We start from the raw sequence: 12350 nt of genomic DNA, 5'->3' as shown, positions 1-12350 counted from the left end.
ACATTTGAGGATTTCAGAGGAGGGGTAGGAGAAATAATGAGTTGAGCCGAGAGGAAGGAAATAAAGTGGATATCCGTGACTCCTTAAGATGTTGTTGCTCTTTTTTCTGTCCCATGAAATGCCGCTGCACACATTGTCCATGGGGTGGCATGTTGCGATGGTAGTAATATATATATATATATATATATATATATTATAAATAGAGGTCTTGTCCGCGTTGCCGGCCAATGGAGTCGAACGTCCGCACATGGCGGTCATCTGGGTAGGGTGAGCTCACTAACCCATAACATTGTGTTGGTAGTGATATATACCAAAAGGTTTTCTCAGATAGATAAGTGGATTATTATTTTACCTTTACATTATTTGTTGAACCACGGTATTAATAAAAAAAAAACTACAGGATAGTAAGAGCTGAACTGTTGCTTCATTTATCCAATTTCCACTGCCATGGATAAAGTGGGCCGGTCTTGGGCCTGAAATTCCCGGGCTGAAAAGTGGCCCCACTCCGGCCCTGGGGTTAGGTATGTAACTAGAAGGATGCAGCCATTTTCATTCATCATTAGTGTGAAGCACATGCATAGCCGCGTCTTTAATGCATAGCTGTGATCACGTCATTAGTAGTTTGGGCATTAGATAAGTGAAGTAATCTATTTAGTCAAGTATAAGTTGAGGGAAATAATATCTTGTCAAATTTAATTAACAAAAAATGCATGAATGCAGTGGTCTGAAACATTAATATGAAATAAGCATTGGGGAAAAAAATTACCTTTTGGCTTTTTAACAAATTGGATTGGTACTCCTCCATATTCAATATTACCTCCCCGACAAATGACACTTTGGTCTGGAATCTCTTGTTAAGGCATCGTCTGTGCAGAAAACATCCAGGCGCGCCAATAGCATCAGCGAGGCTTACAGGTAGGAGGGGAGGCCCTCCATCACGCCACTCCCGCTGAATTATCGACTGCTGCTCAACGAGGCTTTGGGGCGCTTAATAAACACCAGGCAGATGCGACGGCCAACCTCCGAGTCAACAAATCACTGCTGTTCTTTGCTCTACTTCTCCTGCTGAAACCCTTCCACAAGTTTTTCAATTATAAAATCACTTTGTGTGACAGTGTGTGTGCCAGCGTGGCTGTCAGGTGTATGTGTGCGGGCTAAGCCCATATAACGGACCCTGCAGGGGGGAAATAAGGCGGCAGTGGACAATAAATACGTCGTATGTACGAAACCTGCGGTTCATCAGGTAATCAGCGCCCCTCCCTGCCTAATATGATAAATATTGCAAGCATTAATTTGCGCAACTGAAGGGACCCCCTTCTCTTTTTCTATCATGGAAGTCAAAAAGCCAAAATAAAAAATTCAGTGACAACGAAGTTGATGTGTTGTTTGGGTTTTGGTGGAGAATGTATGTATTGACTAGTGTGCTGGAGCAAAGCGTGAAATAATTGTGACTGTTTGGAACGATCATATCATCAAAAAATGTAACGTAGCAAGGAGTTTAACAACTGCTGAAATGGAATGTGAACGCTGAGTCGGAGATGCAATGTCATCTTTGATTTCCTCAAAGTAAGAAGGAATCATTATGTGCACTCAACCGAAAATGTGATCCTTGATGCAAAAATCCTTTCAGCTCGTCTCCTTGGCCTATGTCACCAAGTTGTCATGTGAGGAAACCCGCATTCTGGTTTACGCCCGCTTTTCAGAAGCAAAGAATTTGCACTGCAAAATGTAGGCGCGCTGCCACTGGCAAGGTCTGTACATTCCGCAGAATACATAGTTATGGCAATTAGGCACACTTTACGCATCCCGTCCTATCTCTTTATAGGAAACTTCCACTTTCCCCTTGACACAGAAATATGCCATTTTCAGTTTCTGCAACAGGTGTCTGTTTGTACATACCTCGCCATGCTTTTAAGCGCACATTGCAACACAAATACGTCTGAAGTGGGTAGGCCTGTCAATTATAATCAATATGTTGACTTAACACAAAATACATGAAAATGAGCACGATCATTTTTGGTGCTGAGATATTCATTTTACATATAAATGACATTTTAGCCGATCGCGCCGTCCTCGTGTCTCCCGAATCACCTGCTCCGGGTCCATCGATTGATGAAGGTGTTGTTCAACTACACTGAACAACTTTTTCGAATTGGATTGAGTCTCACAATGGACCAAATTGAGATGTAAAGATTTTCTGTAGATAGAAGCCACATATTCCTAGGATAAATAATGTACTACATGACGTCATCCACATTGGACTTTGTCAATAATGACATTATGCCACCAGTTCAAAACATTGGTTCTCACATACCATGCATGCTGTGAATGGATCGGGTCCACTCTACATCCAGGACATGGTGAAACCCTACATCCCAACCCACACACTCGGCTCTGCATCAAGCGGCTTGTTCCTCCCTCTGAGAGAAAAACACTCAGCGAGATCGCGACTCTTTGCTGTCCTGGCTCCCAGATGGTGGAATGAGCTCTCTGATGACATCAGGACTGCAGAGAGCCATTACATCTTCCATCGGAAACTCAAGACACACCTCTTTAGACTATACCTTGACTAAAACACTAACTGTAGCACTAACAAATCGTAGCACTTAAATTGTACTTATAATGGCACTTATCTAGAACATGTTTTGAAACTGCTTATTTGATGAAAATTGTACTTTCTTGTAACTTGTTCTTCTGAGTTTGTATCTCTACGGTCGGGATAAAAACGTCAGCTAAATGACATGTAATGTAATTAGAGGGGTATACTGTCTTTAGAGCTGCAACTAACGATTATTTTAACAATCGATTCATCTGTCGATTATTTGTTCGATTAATCGGATAAAAAAATAAAAAATGTAAAAACATTAATTTCCCACCCTTTATTGAAAAATAGAACTGACTGTGCACTTCCTAAATATCTTTTGCACTAACAGATTGCTCCTTGAACATCCCTAAGTAAGCAAATAAAATGGACTAACACAAAAAACATACACACATCGCATGATGTATACTTTACAGCCGCCAAATTAAATATATTAGGCACAAAATCATGAATCATTGCCGTGGTGCTCCCGTGCCAGGCCATGTCGCTTTTGCATATCTTACAATCAGACATGTCAACCCTGCCGAATTTCAAAGCCCCTCCCGAAAATATCCCGGACCGACCTTTATCCTGATTTCCACCCGGACATCAATATTGCTGCACCACCCGTCACTGGGCGCGCTGTTTCAGACCGAACAATAATAGAGGTTACACCTTGAAGTCGAGCGAGGCGATTAGAACGTAAAACTACTGGCGCTGCAAAGAAAACCGCAGCCCCCCCCCCCCCCCGTTGCTCGCTAGGACCCGCACCCCCCATTTCAGTGTGAAATATTTAGATCGCATTGGCTTCTCTTCCTCCGCATGTTTCAGAACAGTAGTACGGGTCTCTCCGATGTTCTGCTGCGCGAGCGCTCAACTTTTTTTTCCCCAGCTCTGCGCGGCGCGCGCAACTTTCTTTTAAAACTCAAATAGTCGCGCGACACAACGAATCGATAATGAAATTCGTTGCCAACGCTTTTAATAATCCATTCTAATCGATTTCATCGATTCGTTGTTGCAGCCCTAACTGTCTTGATGACAATTTTTTAATTAGCACATTAATATAAAATGCATTGATGTTATGTCAGTCATTCATCTTCAACACCACTTATCCATAGAAGGTCGTAAAGTTCAATCCCAGCTAACATGGACTGGGCGCCAGTCAATTACAGGGCGGACAAAGACAAATATTAATTGGGAGAAGATGCAGACCCCACACAAGGCTGCTGGGTAGTTGCTGTGAGGCAGTAGTGCTAACCACCACACCACTGTACCACCCTATCTGCTGATGTCCCTTACTAACGACTCAGTAAAGCTTTAAGCCATTCCTTTGGATAACTGGCACAGGTGCATACAATGTTAATGCAAAGTATCAACTACAAAGCGGGACAGAGACGAGCAAAGGCCATCTGTCCCAGTTCTCCCAGTCTTTCTTCCAACAAAATGCTCTTCTCTTTTTAATTTGTCACTGCTGTGCCAGGATGCATAGCCAGCATCCTGGATAAAAACAAATGTTGCAAATTCATTGTCAGCCTTTAATTAAAAAACAGCATGGTCTTTGTTCATTATGACCCACTTTTCTGTCTGTGCTACTTTCTTTCGTTGCAGTACAAGGAAATTATTCTAAATGGCTTCAATCGTTTGAGAGGCAGAGGAAAACAATTTCCCAAAGTGACATCATTTGATTTCTTACCAATGTGAAAATCAAGGTTGAGTGATTACTCAATTTGCTTCCAGAAAGCATATCTAATAAACACACAACTTCAAATAATAAATCACTAAGCAATAATGTGTTTCTTCTTTTGTATGCTCAATATTCATGTCATTGTGCAAGGGAATGTTTTCATCTCAAGTAGGGAAAAGGTTCCTGTAAATAAGTAGTAAACAACAGCATATGGATAAAACCATTATAGAGAAGTAACCACATGGGTATTTACCCAACAGTCAGGCTGTGAGGTATATCGGTTGAAATGAGCTAGCACGCTGAAAGCTAACTCGCTGGCCAGTTGCGAGCGAGTTGGCCAGCAAGTGGTGAACAGCTGTTCGGGTAGCCGGCCTTTTACGAGTCAATGAAGTAATGGGTTTAGTTGGGGGGGGGGAAAAAAAAAGTCACATACCGGAATATCTCAGAATCTTTCTAAATTCTGGGATATTCATTTTTGGACATACCACCCAGCCGTACCAACCAGCACATTAATTATAAGCAGCAGTTAAATGAAGGGTAAGGGTAGCGGAGACCGTCTGAGCCCATCCTCAATTGTGAAATCCACCTTAAGTTGCCGCCACATGATAATGTAGGGGTGCCCAATAGGTCGACCAGTCGATCGCAACGGAAGCACCAGTAGATTGCCTTTGACATCACGTCGCTAATTAGCGACCCTCGCTTACAAATGGACTCTTTCAAAAGCAACCCAGGCTGACTCAAAGTCATCCGAGTGAGGTAATGACAACGAATGTGTGAAATGGACGTTTCCTCCTTCTGAGAGATGAGAGGCTTGTTATTTATTTGATATCGGCTCGTTTTGCGCTGACAGCATGCAGCTGTTCTGTTCCGTTCCGTTGCCCGACTACAACACTACCCCCTGTCGCTAATGCATATAAATGCTGCAAGGGATACGTCTATTTCCTGGCCACAGCAAGTTCTGTGCTTGCTAAAGCATTCAGTAATAGAGGGGAGTACCTGCAGCGAGTAAACACCAGAGGCGTGGTGAACGGTGTGATGAAATAAATCACACACACAGCAATCTTACAGCCAAGAGGCAGCTGTTTGATTCCAGCGGAAAACAAGTTCTCTTCCCCACAAGCGTCCCCCAAGAAAGTCTGGACATTTACAATTGTCCACTCCTTGCTGCAAACGGCAGTTCAACCTTGATAGACACACGCCGACACGTGCATTCACACACGCGCATCCCCATTGGAGCGCAGGGGACAGCTTTCTCTCACTCCTAAAAGTCATATCAGTTAGGCAGTCAAAAAGTATTTCCTCCACTTAAAGAAACCCCAAGCAGCTTCAACAGTATCCTTCATACGGAGAATAACAAACATACTTAACAATAAAAGTACATGAAGCTCCATTTTTTCATAGTTTAACATGTCAGAGGAATGAACAAAAGGTGACACATTCAGATCAATTTGAATTCCTTTTGTCATTCAGTCGGACATGATGTCATAGACGTAATGTGAAGAGGTGCTTTAGCTTAAACCTGGGGGTTGTCAGCACTAGTTTGCATTCTCTAGGCTATGAACACATCCCCTCCAAACAATGTCCCTGTTTTACGCTCTCTTTGGGAAGACATTCAACACTCTATCCTTCTCTACGCACACACACCCGTCTCATCTCATCTTTTATTTACTCTCTCTTCCTCAGTGGACCTTGGAGGGACCCTCACGTCCATAGAGGAAGACACTGGCGCTAAAACGCCCGGCGAGCCGTCACTGCATGATGCTGGAGAAAAACAATGAGCGGCATCTACAGTATATCCAACAGAGGAAGATACTGTTTGTACTATGAGGAAAGGGAGGGCAGAGAGAGGAGGAATATTATGCCACAAATACTTCGTCTTCTTAACTAATGACTGGGGAGCAGAGAGGGATCTCTACAGAGGCAAAAAAAAAAAGATAGCAATAAAGTGGGTATTTTCAGCAGAGGGTGGGCCCCCAGCTCAGATTCTATTTGGTCTATTAGCGTCTAGCCCGGTGCTAGGAAATGGAATGACAGATCTGGACTGTGCCTTGCTGCTGCTTTACTGTGCGATATAATGCATGCGGTTCTATTGAGGACCTGAATCCCTTTGAGATAATGCCCAGTGTGGAGTAAAAAAGAACGGAGATGGCGTACAGCAGACGCATACGCTCTCCATCCAGTGCCACTCAATGTGAATTCATAAAACTTCTTTTCTTTCTCTGCTTTAGGCCACTTGGGAGACTTTTTGTGAAACTGGGCACGGTGTTGGGAAGCTTGTAGGACAGCAACAAGGAGACAAAATTAGACAAAGAAACAGGGAGGTTTTGGATCCCCTCCCATCCCCCCCCCCCCGAAGTGAAATTCGGTGACTCAAAATCGTTCTAACATATCTACAGCTCTTGAAATACAAACAAGCATAAAAAGTTGTCAGAGTAGGCCTCAGCGAAACTACTTCCTTCTCACACGGGAAATGAGGACACATACTTTTAATTCTACGTCATTTAAAAGAAAAGATACTGCACAAAGTAGTTATTTTTCTTCTTTACCTGCTTATTCAGAATATCTCTAATTCCAGCCCTCCCTCCCCCGGTTGTAGCACCGGAGAGAAACCAAAGTCACGTAAAGATGAGAAAGGTTAATCAATTCAAAACTTATTTAGCGGCACCTGTCAATTTCAGATGTAAACATTTTCTTTATCCACGGGAAGTTGCTACGGGTGAAAAGCACAGTGCACAAAAACAAGTCCCAAATGGTACAAATATTTAGCCTAACTAGCGACTAAACTACAGAATAAATAAGACTCCTCCCAATTTTGAAAACTTTTAAATCCAGGGTAGAACTTCACTGGAAGGACTTATCATTACCAGCATAGCAGCTCTTTTATGTTGGCATGCGCTTCCATTGTTCTTAAGATTGCATTACACTGCAGCCCATATCAAGCTGTAAAGGCACCGTAAAAAATCAATAGTTCATACACTTATGCTGTCAACATGTGTACCGAAGGTAATGCTGCAAGAATATGCTGCTCTTACTGTCATGTTGTGGCTGTTTTTCCAAAGCATCATTCTTATTTAAAAGTAAAATGACTCTTTAACTATTCCAAAGAGCAAGCCACTGTCCGTCTCAGATGTAAATCATAAAAAAATGCAAGAGATATCCTGTTTCATTGTGCCCATGGTATCAAAAAGTAAATCCCAAATTAACCGGTCTTCAATGTAATGGGAAAGAGGAAGAAGTTTTCTATCCATTAATACCGATGTGCAGGAAGCAAGGCGATGGGAGAACAAGGACACAGTCAGAGAAAGAGAGGACTTCAAACTTCACACAGCCTACCAGCAGACAACCATAGCGTCTCTGCTTTAAGGTCTGATGCACGTTGACCTTACAGCAACACGTGTGTTCTACTAGCCTCTGGCTTCACTAAGAGGACAAACACATTGTTTGATCAAATAAATGTAAATTTGTTTCAGCTCTACGTTGTATTCTTCAGTTAAAATAAGCCATGTACAACTGTGTTTTTTTGTTATTCATCAGTATTTGGCTGGCTCGTAAAAAGCACCAGGAATAAACTGAAGGACCCTCTGAGGAAAGGACTAAAGTTAGTGTGATTCATGGCTTCTGCCCTCCTTTTACAGAAGAACGAGGGTGTATCGTTCTCCTGGTTAGTACTCCGATGACATCTAACGGGGTAGGTATCCAGATTATTGCAGTAAAAGCATTGTACAAGACGACAGGGAATAATAAATTAATTTTATCTGAATTGATTAATCAAAACAACAAATCAACAGACTTACCGTTTAGGATTATAACTGCCAATTGCAGCCGTTAAAAGGTCAATACAGAACAAGATTCTGTGCTGATTGGTTGGTGCGGTTTATCTTACAAATCGAGGAGGCAGGTAAAGCCATATTGAGATCATGTCTCCTGGACAAAAAACATTATACAACTCATAAGGCATAAGTCCAAGCAAACGAGCAGGGACTCCCACACCACTGTGCTTCTCTCCTGACACTACTCAGAGGTACACTCAGAAAACAAGAGGGGCCACGTGGGCTTTATCTGAGGTTTCCCTTTGGCAAGAGTAAAACCTTCGCGGTCCAACCCTTGCACAAGGGGCTCGTTTCTCCACCTCCGATAAGGGAAGCATGGAGAAGTGTCTCTTGTGAATCAGAGTCAACAATGGATCGATGAAAGGAACAAACAGACGGGGCAGCAGGGATCAGAGGTCAAATTGGGACTGCAGCACAAAACTGAGGGACTGAGGCAGCGATGAACTAGTGCTGATATCCCCACAGAGCCCTTCATCACTCGCTCTCTCTCTCAGTGCAGGTGTTTCTGAGCTCTTCTCACTTTTAATGAAGCGCTCTGTAAAGGACTTCCTTTCCAGCTTTTCCACAACCCAAGGTGGCGGGACAGATCAGTGCAAACTTTGAAGGGAAAGTGCTTCCTTATTTACACTGATGATTCCCTTACTTCACACCTGGCAGCACAAGAGACATTTTTAGAATATGGAAGACAAAATAATAACCAGATCCAATGATACGCTGAAAATGATTCCAGCGATTCCTGAAAGGCTGTGACATTTACACAGAACCAAGAGGGGTTTTTACTCGTCTCTATCACGACGAGCTGCAACAAAGCACACACGCTAGTTTGGACCCAGTGGTTCCTGGCGTAAAAAACTTGTCCTGGTTCCATGTTTTCACTTGAATTTCTTGTCAGGGCAGGAATAACGGAGGCATTCAGGAGGTCCATGCTACAGAAAAATGTGTGTCTCATGATGACGGTAGGTCACATGTCTGTAATCGGAATGTTGTAATCCGTCAGGAAGAATCCCCCGGGGCACAGGAAGTGCTAATCGTTTTGTATCTGGTTTAGGGATGTCACAAGGCACCGGTTGTTGGGCTGACGTCGTTGCGTTTTACCGGGGACCGGAGGGACGTTGCCATGAGGACACTAGCTAGCACTAAAGGTACTCAGACTTCATCCCTCAATGTGCTGATTCATTGAGAACCATTTCTTACCAAAGTACATCTGCCAAACCGCATACCACTTCACAGAGGGAAGAGCGTGGACCGAATGCTGAGCTACAGTAGCGTAGTGCTGGGTTTGCATCGTCACTGCTATGTCTCATCTTCCTTCCTGGAGACCAAATCATTTATGTCTGAACGAGGGACGGATCAACTTCACGACGTTTACAAGATCACATACTTGGAGGCTCCTTGGTTTTATTAAATAAAAGTCATCCAACAGAAATTAGTTAAGGACATCAGCAAATTTAAATTTATCCATCAATGCTTTTGACTACGGTGTAGTTTTTTTAACAAGACATGTGTCATGACAATATAAAAGTACCCTCTTGAAATCATTTTGTGGGTGGCTCTTAAACATACACATGACATGTTATAACTAAAAGAGGAGTTAAGTACCTTCTAATGTTTGACCATATTTTGTCAAGTTATATTTTGTTCAGTGATAAATGGCTTCTGTGGAAAAACATTTACATAAATAGGATGCAGTAAATGCAGCGCTAGAAAAATAAGTGGCTCGAGTCATCTTCCGTTTGAGGGAAACTGGTATTATATATTAAATAAAAAAGGATCTAGTAAGTTCGCAGCCTCTCTGCATCACCGGTCTGCAAAAGATGACACATGGTGGGACGAAATAGGACAAAGAGGGGCCTGCGGCGGCCTGACGTGCTTCTCAGGACTGGATCTGCTCACCTGGGATGGGATGTGGGTTTGGCAACATGCTGCACGGAGGCTGTAACGCACTGGCTGTGTGCGCGTCACCCCTTATTGCACGGACGGGTTTCTAGTAACGCAATGAGGTTCATTACTATACAGGGAATGTTTGTAAGAAATCCCTAGAATGAAACATCTCGGAAGATGCGAGGAAATGCCCATTGATGATACTCTGTGGTTACGAGAGGGTGGTAGTTCCATGGAGGCAAGTCATCAAATTCACAGCCCATCAGCATCAAATCAAAGATCAATGCAATTCTCTACAGGACAAAAAAACATGGGAGTACACATGAATGGGCAGAGTGAGCCACTATGACACCGGCTGGCCGGGTCCAGCTCCCATGTGGACGGTGCAGAGGACATTCCATGGACCTTCATTGAAAGTCCATTTCATGGGAGTCACACCCTACCTGGTGGACAGCGGGTTCTAGGGTGCGTTTTCACAGACGGAAAGAACAGACACACGTGGCTTAAATGCGGACCGGTCTACTGGACGGTACACCGGTCTACTGGACGGTACACCGGTCCTCTGTCCCGTCCCGTCCTGTCCTGTCCTGTCCTCCCGCGGGACTCCGAGCTGCTGCCTTTTAAGGACAACGCACGGAGAGGGCTCAATCTGTGGGTTTGGCGGAAAAAAAAATACCGACTGCTATCTAAAGACAACAGCCACCTCGTGGTTAAACCCAAAATGCGTTTGGTCTCCTACAGTACAAAACTGTACATTGTCATAATTCGTCTTGGAATGGAAAATATGAGAGAAACGCTTCGGTGTGCGTGTGGTCTGCGGTCACCAGAGCCGCGTTGGAAAAGTTTGACAATTGAATGTTCACTTGCATACAGTTAAATATTAACATTCATACACACTGTTAACAGAACAGTTAACGGCTTCAATTCATTTCGACACGAACGTCAGAATCAAACAATGTCCACTTTCACGGTTTTACTTCGCGCCTCCCTCCTCGCACGTTGAGGAGGAGGAGGCGGTTGAGCGAGCGGCGTGAACCGGAGAGCCTGCGATACGAGCTCTCCAAAGAAACGCAAAGAATGGATTCATGCTATTCAGCAGAATTTCGAGAAGGGCATGTGGGTCTCGTGCCGCTCTCCCCGATATTGCCAGTGTATTTCAAAAAGAAATTTGGCATAAGCAGCCGGGAGCTTTATTTAAAAAAAAGGCTAATTGCTCTGGTTAAGTTCTGGTGACACCTCAAACCTAAAAGGAAGCAGCGGGGCTTGAACCACAGCGCGTCGTACGGAGCGAGCCGTCCGAGACACGTCATACGGCTTCACCGCTCCAGCAGCAACTGGTAGACGCTCGGAGAAGTTTCCCGGCTCTGCTCTTTACCTTGTTCTCCGGTGTTACCGCTGGCTTTGTCCACTGGGCCGTTCAGGAGCAGAAAATAAAGGAAAACGAGCAAACGTCCACATTTTGCCGGTGATATTTGGGCATTTTTCTGCCTGTGTTTACTGTACATCCCTGTGACCCTCGGTGCCGCTAACCGTCCTCCCTTTCCTCGCCGTCTTCAACTCTATCTCGGTCTGACTCTCCCAAGCATCACCCGCACACGGGAGGGCACAACACGGCACGTCCTGTGTGACCCTTCAAAATAAGACCACGTAGAAAGCCTTCAGAGTTATTTTGGCAAGTTATAAGTGCATGCAAGTTGACATGCACTTAGGCAAGCAGGAAGGTCCGCAAGTTAAAAAAAAAAAACTGATGGTGTTATGATAAATTCACGCTACTCTAGCCAGAGAATATGGTAGCCGAATGGAAGTATGTAGAGAGCGTAGGGTGACTGAAAATGACTTGTGCTGTAACTAACCAGTGGGCCGGTCTTCCAGCTCTGTCGTTTACTCATGAGGCGGGTGACTCGCATGCCAAAGAAACAGATACTCATGTTTTTAAACTTTGGTTTTGCACATCAGATCCATAGATTTACACACTGTGCGTTCTGTGTGCACCTAAAAAGAATATGAAGATCAACGATATTTGAAGGAACCCAATGCTCATCAATGACTCATAAGCATAACCCTTAAGATTCTAAAACAAGACAGAAATATATTATTGTTGAAAAGTTGTCTTGCTCCTGAGCTCTGGACACTTTTTTTTCAGCCAAATCTGAGGTCTGAATTGCTTGGAAGGTTTATTTCAGTAAAAAATGTTGTAATATACAAAAATATCTATGTTTTGCCACTTCATTTATCCTTGACTGCAAAGTTCTAAAACTTGCACATTTTGAATCCCAAAAGGCTGGTAGTACAGATTTGCTTTAATAATGAGCATAGTTAACTATATTTGTTCACGCAAAATAAACGGTCGACAAGTCCAATTCCTTGTATGTCT

The 12350-nt window shown here is 43.6% G+C and overlaps 1 protein-coding gene across 1 annotated transcript in view; it reads right to left on the bottom strand.

The window, feature by feature from the left end:
- The window catches only part of adam19a (ADAM metallopeptidase domain 19a), a 95416-nt gene extending 83857 nt beyond the window's left edge, over positions 1 to 11559 (bottom strand). The window contains exon 1 of the mRNA XM_037479660.2: positions 11352 to 11559. Within this exon, the coding sequence (XP_037335557.2) occupies positions 11352 to 11481 (130 nt within the window). The 5' untranslated portion in view covers positions 11482 to 11559. The remainder of the gene's footprint in view (positions 1 to 11351) is intronic.
- Positions 11560 to 12350: the final 791 nt, after the last annotated feature.

The sequence above is a fragment of the Pungitius pungitius genome, chromosome 1, assembly GCF_949316345.1.
Source record: "Pungitius pungitius chromosome 1, fPunPun2.1, whole genome shotgun sequence".
NCBI classification, from domain to species: Eukaryota; Metazoa; Chordata; class Actinopteri; order Perciformes; family Gasterosteidae; genus Pungitius; species Pungitius pungitius.
This window is presented reverse-complemented; position numbering and strand designations above follow the sequence as displayed.